The sequence below is a fragment of the Sceloporus occidentalis genome, unplaced genomic scaffold (assembly GCF_023333645.1).
Source record: "Sceloporus occidentalis isolate IW3139 unplaced genomic scaffold, rSceOcc1.0.p SCAF_122, whole genome shotgun sequence".
Classification (NCBI taxonomy): domain Eukaryota; kingdom Metazoa; phylum Chordata; class Lepidosauria; order Squamata; family Phrynosomatidae; genus Sceloporus; species Sceloporus occidentalis.
In genome coordinates this window covers 1,730,396-1,755,937 of record NW_028317102.1, presented here as the reverse complement: position 1 = coordinate 1,755,937, position 25,542 = coordinate 1,730,396, and the positions used below count along the sequence as shown (strand labels likewise).

Genomic DNA, 25,542 nt, shown 5'->3' with positions numbered 1-25,542 from the left:
TCATGTAGAATATTTTACAGCAAAAAAAGCATAGTTTTAAAAATGTTCTTCTTTTATTTTTATTTATTTTTTTTTGGCGTTTGGCTTAAAATCATTTCTCAAAGAAACCGCTAAAATGTTCCGGGGCATAGTTTAACTGGAGGTCTCGGCAGTGGGTTTGGAAACCTCATTAGGGAAAACCATAACCTAACGGACAATATAAATTAGACGGCCTTGGCCTCTCCAACCCGTTCCGTGCGACGCCGAATCCTAACCTTTTCAAAGATACGGGAGGTACGAGGGGTTACATGAGCGTGATGGATCATTTTCAGATCTCAAACACTCGCGTGACAGTCCTTGAACCTACTTGGTAGGATTTTTTTTTCAACTGTTATTTTAACTCAAAGTTATATATTTAATCTTCGACACGTACTTTCTAAATGTTTATTTCTTAAGTTCACCGAATTCTTCACATTTTATGTTTAGCATCATTTGTGTTGTGGGAAAAAAAAAATCCATGCGATTTTCCCAGTTTCTGTTAAACTGTCCCCATTCGGCTATACGTTGCTTCTATTTGTAGTCACCCTCTTCCAAATAAAAAGCCCCCTCTAATTTGACTTAGTGAGGTATCCTGGCCTTGGCCGACTAGGTGGGTCCAGGGGTCGTCTATATCCCGCTGCACAATGGGCCGGTTACAAGAGCGATCTTCCATCTTCTCAACTGGTCCATTTACGCTATGGAGGTGCTGCGGCCCTTTTTATTGTACTATGGACCCCAACCATGCGGCGGGAGCCAGTTTGGGCCTATGGCCGCCCCCAAAGATAGATCCATTGCTGCACGCACACTGGGGTATTCTGTTCTAGGCCGACCAGGTCTATGGGTGATGGCAGCCCCGCTGATAAACAACAGGGAGACCATCGCCATATTGGGAGATACCTGTTGTGCCACCGCTCAATGGTCCTGTTGAAAAGGAGATTACTGATCTCCCAAACTGCGTCATTAACACTTTGCATATCTCCCAATTTCTACCCTCTGCGAATCGGGAATTGGGAGGTAGAGCATGCATTCTTGCAGTCCCCAATACCACTGTCCCACCGAGCTCGACCTCTGTCTCAAAAAGCGGAACAGAGGTAGAGTTTGGCGGGATAGATTGGCAAAATCGGGGACTATCCCAAATCAACATGACCGTTGGGAGGCATGCAATATGGAGGGCTGTCTCAAGCGGGTTTTCTTTCCACCCTGCACCATGCGTTCTTAAAGGTGAAGTGCCACATTGTAAGATGTCACATCCGAGATGAAGATAAATCAGCCACTGGCCACATGGCCAAGAAGACGTAATGGAATCCTGATATTTCTTTCTCTGTAAAAAGGTATTTTTCTAGCCATGGATATGACTGTCACATCTTCATACAAACTGAGCCGGCGCCTGTCAAACACGACTGTGACATTTGTAATAATTCTTTTAATATGGCTGTAGTGACATGTGTTCTGTATCTAAATCTTCAGAAAAAAACGGAGTGGCAATGTTCATTATCTTTAAAAATGTCACTCTACGTAACGTTGAGAGGGAAGTAATTGCTATCCGAGCGCTAGCTTGTATTCTAACAATGTCCCCGATACCGGGAAATAATCTACATCATTAGAAAATGTCTTCATTGAGACTTCAACCAGGAATCTGCTAAACGTCAAACGATGTCAAAAATGGAACATCAGCGTATAGTTTTACAGATGAAAAGCCAAGTAATACACTGGATATCTAATAAACATTGGGTTTTTATGATAGATATGTGATAAAATTCTGTAGTGTTTATTTCCACCATGGTTTGATCCCCCTTTGCTCTTTCTATAGCGCTTGTGTGCATTACCATATCTAGGAACCTCTGGGGTTAGGACAGGCGGAGCTCTCCCTCTGGGGAGGGGTCTCGTGAGAGGACATGGCTAGCTGGTTGTGGAGCCGGAGCTAGCCATGCATACGAAAGCGATGCCCATGCATAAGATGTGGCTAGCCACATATGGGGTGGGACTAGCTGTGCACAGAGGTGGAGCTAACCCCTGACCTTAGTGGGCTGGGAGTGGACACTGCCAAACACCACGTCCCTGCCTGGAGAAAGAGGAAGGTGACCTGGAGACCCAGCGAGGCAGCGCTTTACCAGGAGACTCCGGGTCAAACATGGAGAGCTACTAGTTATGTGCATTGCTGAATGGTGCTGGGAAAAGCCTACCAGCAGAAGTGGTAGATGTTAATATAGGAAAGGGATTTATTCATGCATGAGATAGATAGACGGCCATCCTAAAGGTACGGCAAGGATCAAGTTAGGTTACAGCAAGTAGGAAAGTGGGCAGACTAGATGGGCTGAATCGTTCTTACTGAGCACCAAATTTTATGCTTCTATGTTCCAATGTGTCCAATTAACCCCTTTATAGACAAGCCTTCTCCTTTTGGGCTGTACGCTCGGCTGGCATCTGTATAGTATAGTAATGAAAACCTATTTAATACTAAAAAAGAATTGCGACTCGATTGCATTTTATGCAGCACTTTTTATAACATCAAAAGGTATGTTTTTTGATGACACATTCGCTTTGAGCCGGACAAATTATGCAGCCGGTGGCTTTGCTGACTTATTGCTTATCTTGTGTCCTTTCTTCTGTGACCCTGCGTGCGTCATTATGCCTGCTCATGATTAAGATACGACTTTAAAACCAAACACAAAGAGTATATCAAGACCCATTAAAATAACCACCAAATGAATATATATAATAATATATTATATTTCCCCAATGCATTGCCCCAAATTCCAACATTTATATATCCAAGCTGGATTTTTACGTGTCGCTTATGACAAAATCGTCAATTTTTTTATGGTGTTATAAACAATGTATATTTATTATAAATCCACCTTATGTCTACACCATGATTGGTACTGCTGATGGTTGTTGAAGGGTAGAGGATGAGAACGATTTGTCTGATTGACAGGTAAAAAGTTATAGTAAGTTATAATAATTACTAAAGTACTAAAAGTTGTGACTGTTCACCTAACATCTCATTATATTTTATTACCTTTTACATTCTTTTGGTGGTATCGTCTTCGAATCGTCTTTGTCCCATAATGTACGTTTTTCATTCTCACCCCTGCTCATTTTCATTATTCCAGGTTATTTTACTCATTACTTTTCATTTTCATCCACCATTCCTTACTGTTACAGACCAGAGACTTGATAAGTTTTGACGACCACCCTTGTGATGTCAACGAGGTAAGGGAGGCCTCGGTCAAGAAAACAGCGACTCGATTTCGCATAATCAGTATTTTAACAAAATGACATTTAAATTCTCAATAAATCAGCAACTGCAAATCATGGGGTTCATTTTTTTAATATACAGTAATTTCTAATCAATCTGTGAATTCTTTTGATCCAACTCTTTATTTAATTCCATGTTTTTCTGTAAACAGCACAAAATTTTACATACCAGGCTAATGCCTGGTGGGCCACCGGTCAACATTACCTAATATGCTACCCGATAACCCATAATCCATTCTCCTATTGCTTTAAGTTTCAAGTTCCCGGATTCTTTTTTAAATTAATTCTTAATTTGCGCAAAACAGTATCCTCGGGGGCGGATTTATGTTTTGGAGGAACCTAAGTGAAAAAGATTTGTTGAGTGCCTTCAGCACAAAAAAATGTAAAGATTAATTATGTTTTAGCTAAGGAGAACAAAAAAATTGCTTACAGGAGATTCATTTGGATCACAGCAGTGCGTATGCTCAGTATCCTCAAGGTCATGTTGCCTTGTAAAAGTTTTCCAAGCCAGATTTTTAAAGTGGAGAAATGTTAGAACAAGAGGGCATAGTCTAAAACTAGAGGGTCAGAGGCTTAGACGTAATGAAAGGTAAGTTTTACTTTCCTGAGAAGGTGGTAGATGAGTGGAACAGCCTCCCAGCAGAAGTGGTAGAGGCTAATACAGTGAGGGAATTTAAACAGGAATACGACAGGCATATGGTGAGATCAACAACTGATTAAGGTTTGAGTCTTTACAGCAGGAGAGTCGAGTAGACTTGACGGGGGCCGAACAGGGCTGAGCTGCCGTCAAATTCTGTGTTTCTATGAAATAAATTATTACGGCTTCTGGGAGCCAATCAGAACTCACCTTTGATTTCATATGTGTTACTCAGCCACCTTTATTAGCTGCTTAGCCTAAAATGCATGGACTTTTGCAGCAATTAATGTCTTATGACTTTTACATCCCTATTTGGACTTGTTTTTATATAAAATCCATATATATTGGGGCATTACTGACCTCGTAACTTCCTTTTGTTAAATGATAGCAAATAACTGTAGATAAAATGTTCACAATCGATACGTGATATACTTTCTAATATCACTTCCTACAATGTAGTTTAATCCCAGTTGATTTGGACGATAGCGCTGAATTTATGGCATAATTTAGCAAATCCAGTTGTTTCTATTTGTGTTTAAAATTGATGTATTTTTCTTTACTGAATGTAATGGAATAAGTAATGGAGTCTTCCAGTCCAATAACCTTTTGAGGAAATGCATCATTCCTTATTAATATTACCCACAAAAAAAAAATAAAAAAATCTTTGTTTATTCACTTTGGCAAAATCAATGTCATTTTATCACATTCCATAAACAACACATCTGAAAAATGTAGCTTTCTTGGCAATGGCTAAAGTTAATTATTAAGCACGATATAAAAAATTTGTGTTAATAGCCACATCCGACCAGAGTTTGTTTAGCTGATCGTTAATATACATATAAAAAAACATATAATTTCCTGCCGTAAATGCCAGGTTTGAGTTCTAAACAATACATTTTAAAAGGGAAAATAAAACATGAAATGCGATTTGAAGATTTTGCGCAAATTTGCTTTTTCGACATCAAACTCAAGATTGGGAGGCATGGGGGAGGACCCCCTAGCTGCGCATGGGACAGGGATAGTTCCCAATGTACCGTCAGCAGAGCAAAATGCGTACCCATCCCCCATCCAGAGATCAGAGACTACCCCAGAGGCTCAGTGTTGTGATTCAGTGTGATCATACCTAGGAAGACTCCAGTGGCTCCGGGGGAAGCGCCGCCCACTCCCCGCCCACCTGCCCTCTAAAAATGTTACACTTATATAGCTGGGCCGCCCACTGATATCGGGAGACCGCCCACCAATGGCAGGACCACCCACCAACATCAGCGGGACCTCCTACCCGCAACCCACAAGGAGCCTGAGTGTTCACAGGTATGATAGCAACCGAGATTAAAATGACTTAAAGGATTGGCTGCTCAATTATGGCTTCCAAGCTTCCTCACTTCATCATGCGCTACTCTGGGAGCCTATTGTGGCCCTTGTCAGCCCCCCCACTTAACAAAGGGCTATAAGCGACGGTCCAGGTTAGCTTGTGGATGATTCACATTTGCTAGGTATATATGGAAAAAGAAAGATTGATTTCTCTGGCAGCGTGCTAAGTAAATAACACACATCAGAATTATTTTTTTAATATTTTTCATTAAAAACATTAAAAACAGAAACATTCTTGGTTTTGTGGCCCACAACTTTTAAGTGTCCCCCGACAAAAATGATGAAAATAATTCAGCACTAGGAATGCTGTTTCCAAGGCTGCATCAAGTTATTAAAGTGTAAGCTCACAAGCCAGGCTAGATGGCGGCTCATGGGCAGGGTCCTAAACTCCTTTTTGTTAAACACTCCATAGTTATATTGAACTGCAGGAAAATGTTAGCGCTCAATGAATAAAGAATAATTATTATTAATAATAATAAATAATTAGAATACAGTACCAACAAAGCCCACCTTACTGATTTGTTTTATCATTGTAATAAATCTGTTAATTTAGACTTATTTAGTAAAATAAAATATGGTGTGAAAAAAGCGACCTAATTTGCATTCACTGACCGATATATTATGCATAGTTAATTATGATGGGTGCGAGCTATAATTTATTGTGAATTTAACTCCGTATAATTTGTGTGGGAAAAAAAACTCATCCAAGATAGACATCTATCTGCTCCATATGCGGACAGGCAGGGGCTCAACCGATGCAGCAATGGATAGCGGCTAAATGCTATCTCCCGATAAGCATCTGTTCTGCCTGAACTTATCAAACACTGGATTCCATTTGTCACTTACTTCTTTAATTAAGGAAAAAAAGAAATAAATAAATAAAAAAGGTAGAAATGAAAGGTCTCGCTTTTTCTTTTTTTTTTTCTTCCTTTTTTGGATTCATTCCCAGTATTTAAATCCCTTGTTTAGTTTTAGTAGAATGAATGTTCAGGTTTTTAAATGATTTTAAGTAGGGCGTTCCAAAGAAAAGCTGCCGTTTAAATGAGGTCAAGTGCACGGTAAATTATTAATTCGCGGAGCATTTTTTTTTTCTATGTAAGAATAAATGACATCAATCATTGGGCGGCTGGTGTATTTTTCAGGGTGGTTTTGTATATGTGGACTGTATACAGATACACTATGGTTCAAAAGTTTGGGGTCACAGGCATTTTCTTGTTTTTGAAAGAAATGCAAATTTTGTCTTTTAAAATAACAAGAAATCCAACACAGACGGGGTTAATGTTGTAAATGACTATTGTAGCTGGAAACGGCTGATTTTTAATGCAATCTCTTCATAGGCGTACAGAGACCCTTTATCGCTCCCATCACTCCTGTCTGCCAGTGGCCTTTTATCGCTCCCATCTCTCCTGTGTTCCAGTGGCCCTTTATCACTCCCATCACTCTTGTGTTCCAATGGCCCTTTATCACTCCCATCACTCCTGTGTTCCAATGGCCCTTTATCACTCCCATCACTCCTGTGTTCCAATGGCCCTTTATCACTCCCATCACTCCTGTGTTCCAATGGCCCTTTATCACTCCCACCACTCCTGTGTTCCAATGGCCCTTTATCACTCCCATTCCTGTGTTCCAATGGCCCTTTATCACTCCCATCACTCCTGTGTTCCAGTGGCCCTTTATCACTCCCATCACTCCTGTGTTCCAATGGCCCTTTATCACTCCCATCACTCCTGTGTTCCAGTGGCACGCTGTGTTTGCTGATCCAAGTTTGAGTTTAAAAGTCTAATAGAACATTAGAAAACCCTTTTGCAATTATGTTACACGGCTTCAAATTTTTCTTGTTTTCCGTGGAAACAGCTCAGTGACCCCAAACAATATATATACATATATATATATATATATATATATATACATATATATTATTTTATTTATTTATTTATTTATTATTATTTTTTTATTTTATTATTTTTTTTTTTATTTCCATGGCAATTAATATTGTTTTATAATATTCATAGAAACTTTCCAATTATGGGTGTGCTTGATCATAAAAAAAAAAACAGTAGTAGGATGATTTTCCAAAAGCATTTCCAGGTTAAAACTGGCTAAATCAGTCCACTCTACAAAAAGATTCTTCAATTTTACATTTTGAATAATTTTTATAAATCATTTTTAGAACTTCAATCAAATGAAAGGTTTTGTCCATTGTAAATTGTAAATACATGCATGGTTTCATTTGTATCACTGTGTTTATACAGTACTTGTAAGCTGAAGAGTTTTCATGGTACGTTAAACATATTACGGTAATCTATTGTTTTAACCTTTTGAATGCCAGCAGGTAGCATGCCAGGTCTTTTTGAAAAAAAACCAAAAACAATTGTATGTGAATATTTGGGTGTATCCCATTATGCATTAAATCAGTATATATTAGGTCTTTAATAAAATAAAAAAAATAAATATATATGTACTATAAGAAATCAGTAATGTTTTTTTTTCTTTCTTATCGCTTTTTGTTTTCTCTTAGGCTGTTACCCAGTTAGCGCTTTTTGGAGATATGTCTACTCCTCCTGACATAACATCTCCCTCTGTAAGTATACCCCGAATGTGTAGTATTCATTTTAGATAAAGGCTAAAATTGGTTAAAAAAAACAACAAAATGAAATAAAATAAAATTACAAAAAAAATATAGAATGTTAAAAAACTTGGAATTGCAGGGGGGGGGGAATACATGATCATACTGTATACTGCTCCATGGAGGTGGGACTAGCCCTCAGTGGGCAGGCCTGTGTAAGCAGTGGGAGGAGCCAAACCCCATTTTTTCCCCTTTAGCTAAAGGGCTTTCCTAGGAGGTTTGGTAGTTAAAAAAGACTCCTTGATGGTCAGTGCTCCACGTCGCCATCTTTACTGCTGAACGCCAGGATATGATGTCATATCCCAGCTCCCAACTTTTAAGAAAGTGCAGAAATTAACTATGGAGGCTGTGATCGTGGAGATCAATAATCTTCTATATAACTAGACCATTGAGCAGTGGTGTTACAAATGATGTTCCCAATATGATTCGGAGGCTTTTATTTCGTATTTTGGCCAAAGCTTGTCTCTCATAAGCCATCCAAGTTGAGAATAAATAGGCATTAGTTAAAAATTAAACAGTTTAATACCCGACACCAGTCAGTATCTGAGTTCACTCGGAAACCACAGCTGATTACGAGCCTCTGTACAGCCCTATATATCTTGACGGGAGCAATCAGCTCCACCCACTCCCCTGGCTCCACCCACTCCCCACCCACCTACTGTAAATAAAATGGGATTATTCCAGCTCTCGTTGAAGGAGGTCATTGTATGGAAATATTGACGACTGAGCGTAAAGAGCAATTTAGGTATAATGATGTAAAACTAGAGTGGCCAATAGAAATGCTTCATTGGTTGCTATGGTAACCATACCACTTTTAGCACTGTACACATTATTATACATTAATTGTTTTACATTATTTTTCTAATTTTTTTATTTTTTTTATTTTTTTTTCAGACTCCTGCGACTCCAGGTGATGCTTTTATGACATGTTCCCAGCTCTTCCCTGCAACCGCTCCCATGTTTGGAACCCTTCCTTACAACCCTCATTTACCATCAGGTGAAAGAAAGCCCACCCCAGCCCTGGAAAATAACACCCCAGCTAATCCCATTCATAGCAGCCACCTTTCCTCTTCCAGACTTTCCATTCCCGACACCTTGTAGAAATGTCATAAAACAATTAATAAGATCCTTATAATAATTAGAAGTATTTTAATTGTGGGTAGACAAGAGCCTAGCTCTCCAGTACTTGAGGAATTACAACTCCTATTATTCCAGTGGCATGGACGTCATCGTTACACATTGTTTTCTGGAGAAGGAGAAATAAGATCAAAACAGGAATTATTTAGTATGTACTGGTTTTGCCACCTTTTGCCACAGATCATTGATTCCATGAGGGTAATTTGCACCTTTACATGACATCAGCAGTCAGAAGTGACAATGACAGCAGTCAGAAATGGACAATTTTATCCAAATTCACTTTTATGACAATGAATACTGCATTAATTTCCATAGAAATGTGTAAATACATTCATTTTGAGCGTCCTCGGTGTGACATTGGAAAGGTTTCCGCGCATGAAAACGCTGTTAGAACGTTTCGTTGCATGTAGATTCCGCGGAGATTTCATCCCGCGTACCCCCCCCCCTGTATAACGGAGGGGATTTCGGCTATAATTAGGCTTATAGTTCTACCTGTTCCTGGAGAAGGAGACATAAGTTATAGCGCACGGCCGCAAATCAGGCTTCTGGGGATTAGGGGGCAGACAAATTACAAGAAAATGGAAAAAAAAATCTATCAATGACCTTTGGCTAGAAGATTTAGTATCGATCCTTCGCCAGCGGCAAATGAAGGCAACAAAATAATTTAATTTGTTTAAATGGACAGATTAAGTTACAAAGTGTAACTTGAACTGATTTTAAGGGTTAATATGCTTGCTTTTTTTTAACCCACATCTAGCCACAGGGGTGCGAAGCATACTTAAGGAGTTGCGTGCTACCATAGAAACACAAGAGTTATTTGATATTTTTTTAAGGAAAATTCTATATATTTTAATTACATATTTGAGAAAACATTGAGTGATTAACAAATAACGATATTAGTAAATAAGTATATATATATATATATATATATAATATTGTCAAATACTTCTGTTGTTGATATTAAACCTAAATATCTAAGTTTTTTTTTATATAACAGAATCTTAGATTTGGATTCTGTGATTGTTAAATAAATGGGTTTAAAATTCACGTTTTTATTGTGTTGTAAATATACCGCCCCAAATCCCTCTGTCCTTCTTTCCTTCTCGATCCCCCCTCTTTTCTCCCCTGACATCCCTCTTTCCTCCCCTGATCCCCCTCTTTCCTCCCCTGATCCCCCTCTTTCCTCCCCTGATCCCCCCTCTTTACTCCCCTGATGCCCCTCTTTCCTCCCCTGATGCCCCTCTTTTCTAGGCGTTCGGAATGTTTCCTGGGTATGAGGGTATCAGAGGGTTCTACTGCCCTAAAAGCCCCAATAATGTGTATAGAGGATATTATACACAGGATATTGTGATTGCGGCTAGAATGAACATAGTCATGCAAAATAAAATTATTGCTGTATCAAAGCTACATCTTATTTATATGAAAAATGATGCCATTTCTTCAGGTCTAAATACTAATGACTTCAGTTTTGTTTAAAATTTTCAGCAGATAGTGTCATCGATTAAAATAGAACGTGATAATGTTTATTCCGAATCCGAAGCCACAAGTTTAGCCAACGCTGACATCTTGTGGCCAAATGTTTAGCTGATAGAACGCTACAAATATCACTAAATGATTTCACCGATAGAAATTACCCTTTAAACAAATATTCCCCATTTTCGACCCTTCGTTGTAGACAGAAGCAGAGAAGCTGCACAATTTCTCGATTTCTGTCTTAAAACTACTAACGCCGTGGCTCTGCCAACAGGCTGCCGACAGTAAGAATGTTATGTCCCGCAAATTGGGCGTTCCGCGAGTTGGGGTTTATTCACTAACTAGTTTACCGGAGAGTAAAACCTTTCTAGCAGCAACATTTCACAAAAAGCCAACCTGAACTAATTCAAAAAAATAAATAAAAGCCGGACGGAAAAGGATAAAAGACATAAAGCCAAAAACAAATCCAATAAATCCATCTTTGCCCAATGGCGGCAGATTTAGATATGGCCTCTGATTGCCTAGGTGCGTATGTATATACTCGTGGGCACCTGTGGCCCTCAGTGTTTGCCAGCTGTATTTCATCCTCCAATGACTTAAATTGGCAAAGCCAGTGGGCCCTTAGACTTCAATGGCATCCATAGACTTGATAGGGCCTTTTTAAGTTCTTGGAAGGTATAATGTAGCCTCCAAACACTGAGATATATACAAGGATATATATATATATATATATATATATATATATATATATATATATACCGTATATGTATATATATTGTGACAGAGTCTATGGGAGGGTAGTAGAAGGAAGGTATTTATATATATATATATATATATATATATATATATATATATATATATATATATATATATGCAGTTTTTACCTTTTGTGTTGGGTCTTTTTCAAATTATTTTATTTTTGGGCCATAAATAAGGGTTAAAGGCGTCATTGACATGTTCGGTTCGAGTGTCAAAATAAAATAAATGTTCATTTTTTACTGATGAGTCTAGACAAAACACTCACGGGTGAACAAAACATTATATATGCATAGGATTCCTGTCTGGTTTATTAAAAACATGATATATGGTGCCACTGATATGTCAGTTTTAAATTAACCCTTCACTTATATCAATGTCTATATGCAGTATTCATATAAATGGCTCTTCTTTGTTTAGTTTGGTAGAGTATGAGTCCCTCTAGAAAAAAAGTCAAGATTTACAAGACATGATTAATTGAAATAGTGCTGATAAAGGGGAGACTATTTTTAATTCTAAGAAGGCTGTTAAGAACGCTTTGCCTGAAAATCATTCTTTGGAAAATTGAAATTTGACAGCTAATGTGTTTGAAGTACACCCTAGTGATTCAATTCTGGCTACTGTGATGACCTTCATGACAAGTGATGTCCGTAAAATCGTGTTCTCTTTCAAATGAATGTAAACGTTAAAAAAAAGAACAAAAAAAGCAAAATGAAAGCATGAGTATATACAGTACAATGATATACCAATATATTCTTTTGTTTTTTTAAAGGTTACGTTGCAATGGGAGCTGTCCAACCTTCCTTTTGGGGGCAACAACCATTAGTTCAACCACAGATGGTCCTGGGTGGCCAACCCAACGTTGCTCAGGTTATGCAGGGAAGCCAAACGATAGCTTGGGCTCCGCCAGGCCTTTACCCGACTCAACAACCGCCATGGCCGACTCTGCCTGGCCAGTTTCCACCCACTGCCTTCATGCCAACACAAACTGTTTTGCCTTTTCAAGCAGCCATGTTTCAAGGTACTAGCGCTCCTGTAGCCGCTGTTCAACCAACTAGTGACTCCATGCGATCGAGTCCACTGCGACCCGGACAGAAATTAGAGAAAGATATGTTTAAAGATTTTCAGATGGTAAATCCTCCCCCGGTGCCATCAAGACAGCCGGACCAGCCTTCCCTTTCATGTACCTCAGAGGCCTTCTCAAGTTATTTCGACAAAGTTGGGTTGGCTCAGGACACAGACGACTGCGACGACTTTGATATCTCACAGTTAAATTTGACGCCGATGACTTCCACATCACCATCTACAAATTCACGTGAGTGCTACTGGTGCTGACCCCGCTATCAACCCAAGTTCCTTAGACCTCCTTATCCTTGGAGATAGCACACTAAAACCCGACTTATACCAACCCTCTCTGAAGAAGATCTAATATGTGCTGAATCAGCCTGTCATGGGGTAGCCATTTGTGAACAACTTGTTGAATGGCATATTGGCCAAGTGCTTATAGCTGAGTTGCGTAGATGGTTTAAATAGTTAAGAGGGTGGACCACCATTTAGATATTTGAAGTTAGGTTAGAAGTTAGGATTTGGTATGTGAAAAACAAAAGTCCTTAACACATGGTCTATACAATATAGGATATACATTCTAGGTTAGAGTTAACATATTTTAATTATTATGCTTCAGAAGAGAAAAGGCTCCATTTTGCATTTTTCTGCATGATAAGACACAGGTCTATGCTTTTTAAAGTAACTGCGCCATATAATCCAAGAGAAAAGACTCTGTGGGTATCATCTTGGGAAATGTTAAATATTGAATGTGCAAACAGCACTAAATACAATATAAGATATCTAACAAATGTGACCACGCAAGGCTCCCTGCAGCCTTTCCCACCCCATGTTTTGTGACACAAACTGCGTCTTTCAAATGATCTTGGACCATTCTAATGGTAATGACCTTGTGTTCCTCAATTGGATATTAGCTGGCCCCTTCGTAGGAGCTGACTGCATATTTACGACTTTCTATTTGCACAAAGTCAAGTAACCCCTCGGCTCAATGACATATCTTAGCTGGGGAGCTGCCCTAGGCTTCAAGCCACACTTGGCCACAACATGCCACCTTCTAAAACAGACTTGAATGTAATAGACATATTAGATACCATATACAATAAACAGCATGAACATGGTTTAAGTTGACTCGGCATTTAAGACGATCTAGAGTGATCTGCTTGGGAAGTCTTCTCCTCAGTGGCCACACATTCCCTCCAACACACTTCAATAACCTTCTCTTAGTTCCCCTTCCATCACGAAGAGATCGGAAGATGAAAACAAAGTGAAAAATAACATTGCAGACAATTTCCCACGTGCCTGTAATGTTAATGATGAATTAACATTGGCAAAGTCAACCTTTGGCTCCTAGAAGGCATCTTTTATCCCCTGAAATGCCCCCATATCACACACATAAAAATAACATTAGCATTTTTTACCCTTTTGTGGATAAAAGTCGCAATCCGCAAATAAATCAATAAATTCACTGCAATTTTAAGCACGGCTCTGTATATTTCCAGCCTTACGCATTGTTTTATCCAAAACGATTTTTATTGCATACTGTAACGTTTTTGATCAATTTGCATAAACCGCTCTCATTCTTCAGGCAATAAATTAACAATTCCTACATCTGTTGATATAAAACGCATCACCTGAACCAGAAAAAAGAGATTCAATCTTTTTCTTGCATATTTATTCCAAATATAATAAAAAAGGACGGCTCGAATGTTCCTCCCCGCGCGAAGTTCCAACGGATGATAAATGTATTTGTTTCTATATGAAAAATACTTCCCAGCCGCTTTAGACGGAGAACAGGCTGCGAAAGTAAAATTATTAGTAACAAGCCACTGATTTCCAAAAAAAAAAAGAATTTGATGGAGTCTGTTTAAATTCTGGTAGGCAAATCTGTAATATAAAATGAAATATGGATTTCATAGGCATCGCCGTCCTTTTTATCTAACGTCTAACAAATGATTCTTTTATCTCTACCTAAGCGTGTCCTCCAAAACAGTTACTTCTCAATGTCATTTTAATGCATGCGGTAAACAAGTTTTTAAACGTCCTTCCGCCGCCGCTCGATGTTTGCTTTTGAGTACGTGGAAGCGGCTTTTAATTATTGCCAATGTCATCTCTAAACCCAGCGCCGACGCCGGCCCCGAGGCAGAGCTCCCCATCGAAATCGTCAGCGTCTCACACAAGTGATCCCAACGCAGACGACATCTTTGAAGAAGGCTTCGGAAGCCCGAGTAAAAATGTAGAACAAGATGCAGTAAGTTACTCTTAGATATTAAAATTAGGCATATTCCCAAGACAATTACACAGGTTGACACACATTCAGCTAGGAAAATGTTAAAGGAAATGTAGAAATGTTTTCTTTCGGTGGTTTTTTTAACCAGAATTTTTTTTTTTTCTGGTTTGAATTAAACCTGTAGTGTTGTTGTTTGTTACTCACTACAAAACATATAAGCAGGTAGTTAAATGCATACATTCAAAGTATTAGTTCCCCTTTAAAAGTCTAGTTGGCTTTACCTTAAAAAAAATCTTTAGCATAGCCCCCACTGTATACAGTAACAACCCCCCAGCGCTGTATACAGTAGTATCGGTCAGTACTGACAAAACCCTGGTTTTATCTCATTTTGTTCCAATAAACTCCCTTTATCTGCAGGCGGCCATTGCTGTCAGTCACGTGATATTTTGTGTGACTTTCCCGACTCAAACACCACACTGAGCTGATGCTTTATGGCAATTCTAGTGAAGTCCATTCCTCTATATAGAGTTCATAAGTCATTGTCAGTCAATTTTTACCCTTTTGTGGATAAAAGCCCTAATCCACAAATAATTCCACTGAATGCGCCGTGTAAAGAACATCTGGACCTTTCAACTCACATATTTTTTCTACATTTCAAATTTTATCATTTTTCAAGCAAGATGGGAGCAGCCATTTTTTATTTGTACTCTTACTTCCTGCTTTTAATGAAAGCAACTTCCTGTTCGTGAAATGATAGAGAAATAGTCAAGTCTCGCTTTCTCTTGTTTCAAAAATGCTTATATTAATTTATAAACATATACTGTATATATATATATATATACCACTTATAGACACTCAAACATGAAAAATATATCACAATGGCTGATTCAGTGTAGGAGAAATCTGTATTTGGGCGACAGCTTCCTCTGCTTCTCTTCTTCTGTTTTCTACTAAACTCTGACATCTTTTTCTTGCAACTTCTGTTATCTTCTTGTATTTTAGTCTGATGCACCTCAGGCCTCTTCCTGCACGGACCTAGGTGAGCCAAGCGGTGATACTATATGCCCCCAGGTCGGTAGCTAGATAGCAAAGCTTGGGGTAGGTATCTGTCCTTTTTCCTCTTATTTTTATTGCATGCGTCATTTTATTTATTGCCGAGCTACACCCGCCGCTGCTTACTTTTCTCCTTCCATCTCTCTTCTTCCCTACATTGAAACGTTATCCCCGCTCACGCCCCATTGTTGCATGACTCAATCACGTGTTCTGCGCCCTGATCCAATTTATTCAATGTGCTTTGACATACTTGAAAAACCTTGACATTTCATCCAGAAAATTATATTTTTACTTTTCATGTTAACATATAGAGGCAATCATAGATAATTGAAAAATGTAGAAAAATCTATATTATCTCATTGTCTTTAAGAACTGGCTGGGCGATTCTGTATCTTGGGTTCAGCATACGTTTATAAAGTTTCCACTGGGCAATTTAGTAATATAAATCATTAGTAATAGTAAATAAAAAATAGTAATGTACATATTTATCACAGTATTTCTAATACTTTGTAGTCCACAATTTCTAGATAGCCATACCAGAACTATATATATATATATATATATATATATATATATATATATATATATATAGTGGATATATCTAGATATTATATATATATATATATATATATATATATATAATATCTAAATATATCCAATCCTTTAATACACATATGAAGAGGTAATTTATGACTTTTTTAACATAATTTTATTTTACGTGCCTTACTTTATGTTGTATTTCACAGAAACAAAATAGAAAGAAAATGGGAACATAAAGTATACAAATAATATAAATAATAAATAAAATTGGAACATTCTGAGTATTTAAAAAATATAAAGCTATATATATATTTCTTTTTTTGCATATTTATTTTTACAATTATTTTATAAAAGATTGTATTAAACCATGTCGCACCGTGGCAAAATATGTCTAGATTCTAAAAGTATTATATTATATGAATTGTTATTATTATTATTAGTAGTAGTAGTAGTGGTAGTATTTATTATTATTATTTTGATATTATTTTTTACAGTTTATAAAGTTATGTTTTCGGAGGTATAGCTAAAGGAATGAGGCAAGGTCGGGGCATTATCGTTAGACAAACATTATAGTGAAGAGTTGTTGAAGCTATAATTCAGGGTCTGGAGTTTGAATTGAATTCTGGAACATATAAGGAGCCAATGGAGCGATTGGCATAGTGGGGCCAAATTAACTAACATTAATAGTGTCAAAATCAATTATTACATGGGTGGGAAGTGGGCATTGCCCTGTAAAGAGAAAGACCATTCTTGGGATGGTATTGAGTAATCACTGCTGTCTTAGTAGGGTAGTATTGATACAAAAGCGTCAATAGGACATTAAATGGCTTTATTAATGGCTGTGATTTATTTATTTCTGCTCACATTTTTAAGCATATTTTAATACAAATATACAAATACTATGGTAAAAAAAAGTGATTTGCCGCAGTTCCGAGTAAACAGATACCAATGAAAAATATTCGGATTTTAACTGAACAAGATCTTGTAATGCAACGGGCTAACGTTCAACGTGACATTTAATAATACCTTTATTCATTGTCGTCCTCAGACCAGATCAGAAGAAGCTGTCTATGCCCAGATCAAAAGACCTAAGAAATAGCGCTATATACAGCATATGGCGCCTTCAAGACTCGACTGAACCTCTCGGCCGGCTAGCAGAAATTGCAACATTCTTTCAATGGACCGTCACGATGGGTTTTACCAATGTACTGATCGGAAGAGTTTGATGGCAAAGTCGGTGCGACACAGGATCTCTAACACAGATGGACCGGAAATCTCTGTTAAGGGAGTTGATTTTCAATTTTTTTTTTTTTCATAATTAATATTTTTTTAACCAACATCCTTTTTGAGGAGTTTAGTACCATACTACACTTACTTACTTTGTTTTTATGAATAGGTAATACTAAAACTCTTAAAGTGGAATATGAGGATGACATTTGCACTGTTTACCTTCTACAGACCCCCACTCAAACCCATCTCGTCACTCAAAAATATTTTGTTTTTATTTTGTATTTTTTGAAATTCACATTTTTGGGAGGAAAAAAAAAATCAAAACTTTGACAAGGCTGGGTATACTAGAAGATGATATAATATAATTTTTTTATAACGTTGCCTCTCTGGCCTTGAGAGACCTGGCTGAGAAACCTATGAACCTTCATGATCCTTGTAGGCCAGGTGATCTACTGAACACGAGACAATGCTGACGCGAAAGGATTTTTCAGACAAAAATAAAAATTGGAGGTATTTTTTTCCTCCTGTCATACCATGCTGCTGTAAAGCTATGCAGACAAGCATTTCCTTCTTCTTGTGCCATTTTCCAAGACAGGCTTTTTGCCTCGTGGATCGATTCTAAAACTTGGATTTTGAAAACAAAAAAAAAATGTAAAAAAAATCTGACTTTCTCCTGGAACAGTAGAGGCATGAATTTTGTTATAACAACAAAAAAAAAGACCCATAATTACATTACTTGTCTCTGTCTCTTTTGTACATTGGGAAAAAAAAAAAAAAAAAAAAAAAAGAAAAGAAATTTGGATTTTTATTTTATAATCGTAACATTAAACTCTTCAAATGAAAAAAAAAAGGCTTTAAGTAATTATCATAAAAAAAAAAAATCGACAGATTTTGTAAATATAAATATTATGAAAAATGTTTTCAGATTTCCATTATACTGTAGAACAAAAATAGAAAAACATTTTCGGTGGTTGAATGGTGTCATCATATTAAAGTTTCATACATCACGGTTTTCAAGTGCAGAATAATTAGCTTGTCAGAAACTAATAAAATGAATGGGGACCATTGTATTATGCTTTTGTTTGTTCATGGGAAATAACACAATGTATGTAACCCACACAAAATTGTAATTACTGTGGGATTCTGAGCTCTTCAACCATAGCCGGCACTCTAAATTTAAATTTGTTGTGTTTTGGTTTTTTTTATCCGCATTTCTTTATAATACTCCGATAATAAGATTAGCAGATATGAGGTTTGGAACATGAGATAAGGGAGCAATTATAGTCTGGTGTAGCGTCCCATATTCCAAGCCAGTGGACTATATTAGTCCTATCTCAGGAGAGGAAATTTGCGTTAAAAAATAGTTTTAATTCATCTTTTATTTAAAGGACTGTTACCGTCTGTCATTATAGTATCCTATATTAAATCAGGGTCCTATACGAGGCATCAGCATTTAGGGTGATCTACTCTAAACTCCGGTGGAAGTATTGCATTATAACTTGGTTACAGAGTTTACAGTACTGGTTATATGTAAACATAGATTAAGACCCCCTTCGGCCCGTTTAGTCTTCCCGTTTTACGTAGACACTCAAACCTTAATCAGTCGTTGGTCTCGACTTGTATAAGACGGACACAAAATTAGTATCAATGACAGTATATGGTTTTGACTGGGCATTGGTTAAAATTAAGTTATCATTCATTCATTAAAAAGGTTTAAAAAGGTTTAGGGTCGTCAAATTAAATAGATATAGTTTAAAGTCCAAGCCAGAATCTACATAGACAACACAGAGGAGAGAGCTTGTGAACAGAACCCGAATCTTATCCCCACGCACTTGTAATAGCATTCTCATTGGGACGTATAATCAGTGCCATGTTATTCTTAGGCATGGGCATTGGGCAGCAGCATCACCCCTCATCGCTGCCATGCTTTTTCCGAGTGCCCGGATATGATGTCATAACCTGGCGCTCTGCCTTTGGGGAAAGCGTGTGCGAAAGCATACTATGGGTGCTGTGCCGACTCGGCACGGCCTGCCATAGTGTTAATGGGTCCGTTTGAAGAGACCAAGGAGCTCGACCGCTTAATAGGGTCAAGAAAAGATACTATTAACCCCTTAAGGACAATGGGAGGTCCCTAAACCCATTGAAAACAATGCATTGTCATTAAGGGGTTAAAAGAATTCAGGCTTAGCAGAGAACTTAGTGCTTTGTAGCCCAGATCCACTCAAAGAATCCAAAGCAGGATCACCCAAGCTTTTCAGAGTTCTAAAGATTCAAATTTCAAGCCAAGAATTAATATATATATATATTATTATTAATATTATTATTATTTATATATACATATAAAACTTAATTAAATCTATTGTAATTTGCTTGTTCCATACACACAAAAATATGGTGGGTCACAAATGAAAATAATTATCTTTGTGTCGGGAAACCTAAAGAATTTTTGCCAAAGGACACCTAATATAAAGAGTCCGAAGAAATTTTTTTTTCTCCCCCGTGGATCTTATGGTGCTGTTATTCATCTATACTTTCGATAATATTTTTTATTTCCCTTTTGCTCCCAACCAGAACTAATGTTGTACGTGTGAAAGCCGAGACCCGTCTCTCACTATCACTATAGAAAATAGGTCAGGGGCGTCCAACCTGCGGCCCTCCAGCTGCTGCAGGACTACATCTCCCATCCTCCTCTGCCAGCCCCTTAGCTGAAAGAGCATTATGGGAGATGTAGTCCTGCAGCAGCTGGAGGGCCGCAGGTTGGACGGCCCTGGAATAGGTAGTGTGCCCATGATGTGTGTGTGAGTACAATCATTTTCTTCTTTCGGTTAGGAGTAGCGGGTAATTTGTTACCTTGACATGGGAAGCATTCAACGGTAGAGAAGAGAGCGTCACAGAACGTTAATATGAAAGTCACATGGGATGTTGAGTGAAAGTGTTAATTTATTGTTTATTAAACATTTTAAAGAAAATGCTTATGGCTTCATTTTGTGTGTGAATTACAACAAGGAGACTCATCCAGTTTGGTCAAAGGATTTGTCTTCAACTCTTCAGGTAACCCCTTGGTAAATTACACTGTGATGCCAGATATATAAATTGTATAGATTGACAGCAGAGAGAGAGAAATGTTATTGAAACCTAAACTGAACTTTAAAGCGAAAGTCCTATGAAAAATGACAATTTCTGCATGAGCATAAAACCCCAGCACTGTATACAGTAATATAACCCCCCAGCGCTGTATACAGTAATATAACCCCCAGCGCTGTATACAGTAATATAACCCCCCAGCACTGTATACAGTAATATAACCCCCCAGCGCTGTATACAGTAATATAACCCCCAGCGCTGTATACAGTAATATAACCCCCCAGCACTGTATACAGTAATATAACCCCCCAGCGCTGTATACAGTAATAACCCCCCAGTGCTGTATAAAGTAATATAACCCCCAGCACTGTATACAGTAATATAACCCCCAGCGCTGTATACAGTAATAACCCCCCAGTGCTGTATACAGTAATATAACCCCCAGCGCTGTATACAGTAATATAACCCCCAACGCTGTATACAGTAATATAACCCCCCAGCGCTGTATACAGTAATATAACCCCCCAGTGCTGTATACAGTAATAACTAGACTTGGGCACCAGGGGGCTCTTCGTGTTCGTCTTCGGAGAAAAAAAACCCTTCGTATTCCGCGAATATTCGCCCTTTTCTGTCTTCTTTTCGGGCGAATATTCGTGGCCATTCTTCGTGCTCGTTTCATCTTCGTTTCCTCCCGACTGCGTAGCAGGGGTTAATACGGGGTTAAGAACACATCGGAGCAGCAGCAGCTGCCGTGAAGGTACGTGTGTGTGACTCTATTGGTCGCCGGAAGGGGGCTGGTCTGGCATCAACAAATGAATTGCAGAACTGCAGAATGCACCTCATTCGTTGATGGCAGGCCAGCCCACTGCCGAAACGACCAATAGAGTTGCACACACGTACTGAGGTGTACTGTACACAAAATGACCTGGACAAATGCTCCAAGGAACTTGGCCTCCGTTTATCATACACAATCACACATCCATAGATGTTTCATAAAAGAATAGGGATTATTTTACATTTTTAAATTGATTTTGGACCACTTGTAATACATGCCTAACATTTGCTACCTATTTATAATGGCATACTTTGCAACAACCCAACTTTTACTGGACAGGACTGGAAAAAAGCAGGACTGTCCACAAAAATGTTGGGTGTGTTGGCAGGTATGCGAATGGAAAAATGTTGGACAAGAACTAAAAAATAGTTTAGGGTTAATGTACGGTTATTTTTAAGATTATTAGCAGTGCACTGTTTTGGTTAAAGATGTATTATGTCTAAATAATAATTTAATTTTAATGGGTTTATTGAATTTTATTTTAAAGTTATATTTATTATTATTTACTTTATTATATTTATTTAATGTTGTAGTGCTACCCTACCCAGCTATACCTATGTGCACTAGCATACCTAGTTTAGCTAAATTTGATGGGACAGGAAAAAAGCAGGACTGTCCCTGAAAAAGTTGGGTCTGTTGGCAGCTATGTGGATGGAAAAATGTTATAGGGTGAAGTGTGAGTTATAGCGTTAATGCTAGTGAGTGTAGAAGTGAAGGCCAGGGCAAATAACAGGAGGAAAGGTCCTTGTGATTTGTGAATTGTACATGTGTGTGTTATGTGTGTTATGTCACTGTGTTATATGTGTTATGTGTTATGTCACTGTGTTATTTGTGTTATTGTGTGTGTTATGTTTGGTAGGTTGTGTATCAGACGGAAAAAAATGAAATGGAAATGGAAAAGGAAATGGAAAAGGTGAATGAGTGGGCAATTGGCAACCCACTCACCTGTTTCACCCCAGAGCAAAGCATCCAAACAACTGTCAGTCCTAGACGTTTGGCAGCGGACTTCCAGAGCTCAGACACAAGGCCCTAGCGTAAGCTGGCCACTCCGGCGGAGGTAGCAGGCGTTGCCACACCGCAAACAGACGCAGCCAGGGGGGAGAAACTGCCCTTACCATTAGGGACATTTAAGGCATGACACTAGCCAGGAAGCGAACTGGCATCGAAGAGACGCTGGCACCACCAGCAGCAGCAGCAGCAGCATTGGGAAAGGCAAATGAGTGGGCAATTGGCGACCCGCTCACCTGTTTCACCCCAGGGCAAAGCATCCAAACAACTGTCAGTCCTAGACGTTTGGCAGCGGACTTCCAGAGCTCAGACACTAGGCCCTAGCGTAAGCTGGCTATACCGGCGGAGGTAGCAGGCGTTGCCACACCGCAAACACGTGCAACCAGGGGGAGAAACTACCTTGAACATTTTGGACATTTGAGGCATGACACTAGCCAGGAAGCGAACTGGCATTGAAGAGACGCTGGCACCACAACAGGCAGCAGCAGCAGCAGCATTGGGAAAGGCGAATGAGTGGGCAATTGGCGACCCGCTCACCTGTTTCACCCCAGGGCAAAGCATCAAAGTCTGTCAGTCCATGGCGTTTGGGAGCGGACTTCCAGAACTCAGACACTAGGCCCTAACGTAAATTGGCTACACCGGCGGAGGTAGCAGACGTTGCCACACCACAAACACGTGAAACCAGGGGGAGAAACTACCTTAAACATTAGAGAAAAAAAAAATTTACTTTCCAAGCTAAGAGCTGGGTAACCCAACTTGGGCAGATTGAATTTAAGAAAGGCAATCTGCTCCATCAGATGAGGTGCCATGCGTGTTCCAGTCATAGAAAACACGCGCTCACTTTGAACAGTGGTTGGCGGACATGATAGAAGCTACTGCGCAACCCATGAGAGTGCAGGCCACACACTCTTCTTTTCATCCCAGTAGCTGAGAGGATCAACATTAGGCGCAGAAGGAACTTTACAGAGGTAAAGTTTGACCATTTCAGCAGCACTACTCTCCTTTCTGCTGCTAGCTCTGTCAGATGGTCCAACTATACTCCCAAGTGCCTCTTCCCAAAACGCAGCTGCTCCACTCAGCTGTGTTGTGCTGCTTGTGGCACTGCTGATGCTGCTGCTAGGAGTAGCAGACCATATCATCTCTTCCTCCTCCTGCACCTCTCCCTCCTCGGACAGCATTCCCATTTTACGCTGCCAGTCACGCACCTTGTTGACCAATTGCTCCCGGTAGCTACTGAGAACATTGAACTTCAAAGCTAGCTTTCCCTTAATTCTTGGATCACAAAGGCACGCTAGCATCATTTCGGGACTCTCTTCCATGCGTTTGCGAAGGTGTACTTTTAGCAGATCCTTCAGCTTCCTGACTATGGCTGCTACGTCAGGAGGTAGAGTGCCACCTTGAACAGCCTCACGGTTTTCAAGGAACACATCCATCTTGCTGCCTAGATGGGAGAACACTGGGATTACCTGGGCCAGACTGGCAGTGTTTGAGCTTAAATTTTCTGTGGCATCCCTGAATGGTTTAAGGACTGCCACTAGCTGGACGATCACTGTCCAATCCTCCCTATTCAATGGAGATGTAATCCCAATATTGTGCTATGAGGCAAGATTATGGATTGCCCTCTGCTGCTCCAAAATCCTCTCCAGCATGTCTAACGTGGAGTTCCACCGTGTACTGACATCCTGGCGTAGGCAGTGTACGGGAAGACCTGACCTCTCTTGCTCTTCCCTCAAAAGTTGGCTAGCCTTAACACTATGGTGAAAGTGCCCAGCGATCTTTCTGCAGCGGGACAGAACTACTGCTGCCACATTAGTTCCTTCTGACATTGCTGCCTTCACTACAAGATGGATGATGTGGGCTGCACAGCGCACACCAACAATATGACCATCTCGCAGCGCTTTCACCATATTGGCACCTCCGTCAGTTACCACAAAACCAACTTCAACATTGGTGCCCGCCTCTGTTCCCACCCAAAGGCTAAACATTTTCCTCATCGCATGCAGAATATTTTGGGAAGTGTGCTTTTCATCCATCACTTCTGCATGGAGAAGGAAAGATCGGTAGCCTGCTGCAGCAGCTTCCTTAGACACACCGGGCTGCCACCAGTGTGCTGTCAAAGAAAGAAAGGCATGCTGCCCACTAGGTGCACTCCACAAATCTGTAGTGAAATTAACAGACTGACCAGCAGCTTTGGAAAGCTCCTCTTTCACTGCTGCAACACAGGACCGATACAGCGAGGGGACAATGTTCCTGCTGAAAGTGGAACGTGATGGAACTGTATATTGTGGAGCCACAGCCGCCATCAATTGTTTGAAAGGCTCCCCTTCGATCATAGAGAAGGATGCCCCTCCAACAGCAATGAACTGACCAATCAGTCGCGTTACTTTATTGGCCTGCTGTTTGGGCATTGACCTTTTGGATTGGAATGCCACAAATTGTTCCAGGGTGGGCTGGACATGCAATGCTCCAACCTGCCTTGGTCTCTGGCTGCCAGTACTAGCTGCTGCTGCTGCTGTTGCTGCTATTGGCTCAGAAGAAGCAGCTGTTGGGGTTTTTCCACGGCTAGCACTGGTAAAATGGCCAGACACTTTCCCTCTGCTTATTAGCTTCCCACAATGTTTGCACTTTCCATAGCGCCCTTCTTCAAAATTTTCAAAGTGCTCCCAAATTGGGGCGCGCATAGCCTTGGAGTGTGCCTTGGGTGCTGCTCCTACTGCTCGGGGTGGATGAACAGAGGCAGAACTAGTGGTGGTGGGACTGGTGGTAACAGTACTGGCCATAGTGGGACTGCTAATTGCTTTAACTTTAGATTTGCTAGGTTTTGCTGCTGCTGCTGGTGGTGGTGATGGTGATGATCGTAGCGGAGAAGGTGGAGGCTCAGGGGGAAATTGTGCACTAGTCATTTGGACACTGCTCCCTGAGGAATCTGATTCCTGACCACTCATCTCCTCTACTTCCTCTGGCTCATAGTCTAGTTCTTCATTAGCCAGATCGAATGGAATTCCTGCTAGGCTGGAGCTAAGACTGATATCGTCGTGAGACTCGTGACTAGTAGTAGTGCGAGCAGGAAGAACAGACTCTGCACTTGGCCTCTCAGTCTCAGGCTCCTCTGCTACCTCGCTAGGTGGAGTTCCACTATGTGTAGCCCTCTCTCTAACTGTCTTCACAAAAATATTGTAAGGACTTGGTGGCTTGCTAGAGGTACTAGGAGGACATGGCGTGGC

At 39.7% G+C, this 25,542-nt stretch overlaps 1 protein-coding gene across 1 annotated transcript in view; it reads left to right on the top strand.

Annotated features, from left to right (window-relative positions):
- LOC149282148 (disabled homolog 1-like) overlaps window positions 1-15,651 on the top strand; it is an 83,524-nt gene extending 67,873 nt beyond the window's left edge. Inside the window, exons 9-13 of the mRNA XM_089498566.1 lie at window positions 7,803-7,865; window positions 8,805-8,907; window positions 12,049-12,591; window positions 14,462-14,589; window positions 15,571-15,651. Coding sequence (XP_089354692.1) covers window positions 7,803-7,865; window positions 8,805-8,907; window positions 12,049-12,591; window positions 14,462-14,589; window positions 15,571-15,651 — 918 coding nt within the window. The remainder of the gene's footprint in view (window positions 1-7,802; window positions 7,866-8,804; window positions 8,908-12,048; window positions 12,592-14,461; window positions 14,590-15,570) is intronic.
- The last annotated feature ends 9,891 nt before the right edge of the window (window positions 15,652-25,542 follow it).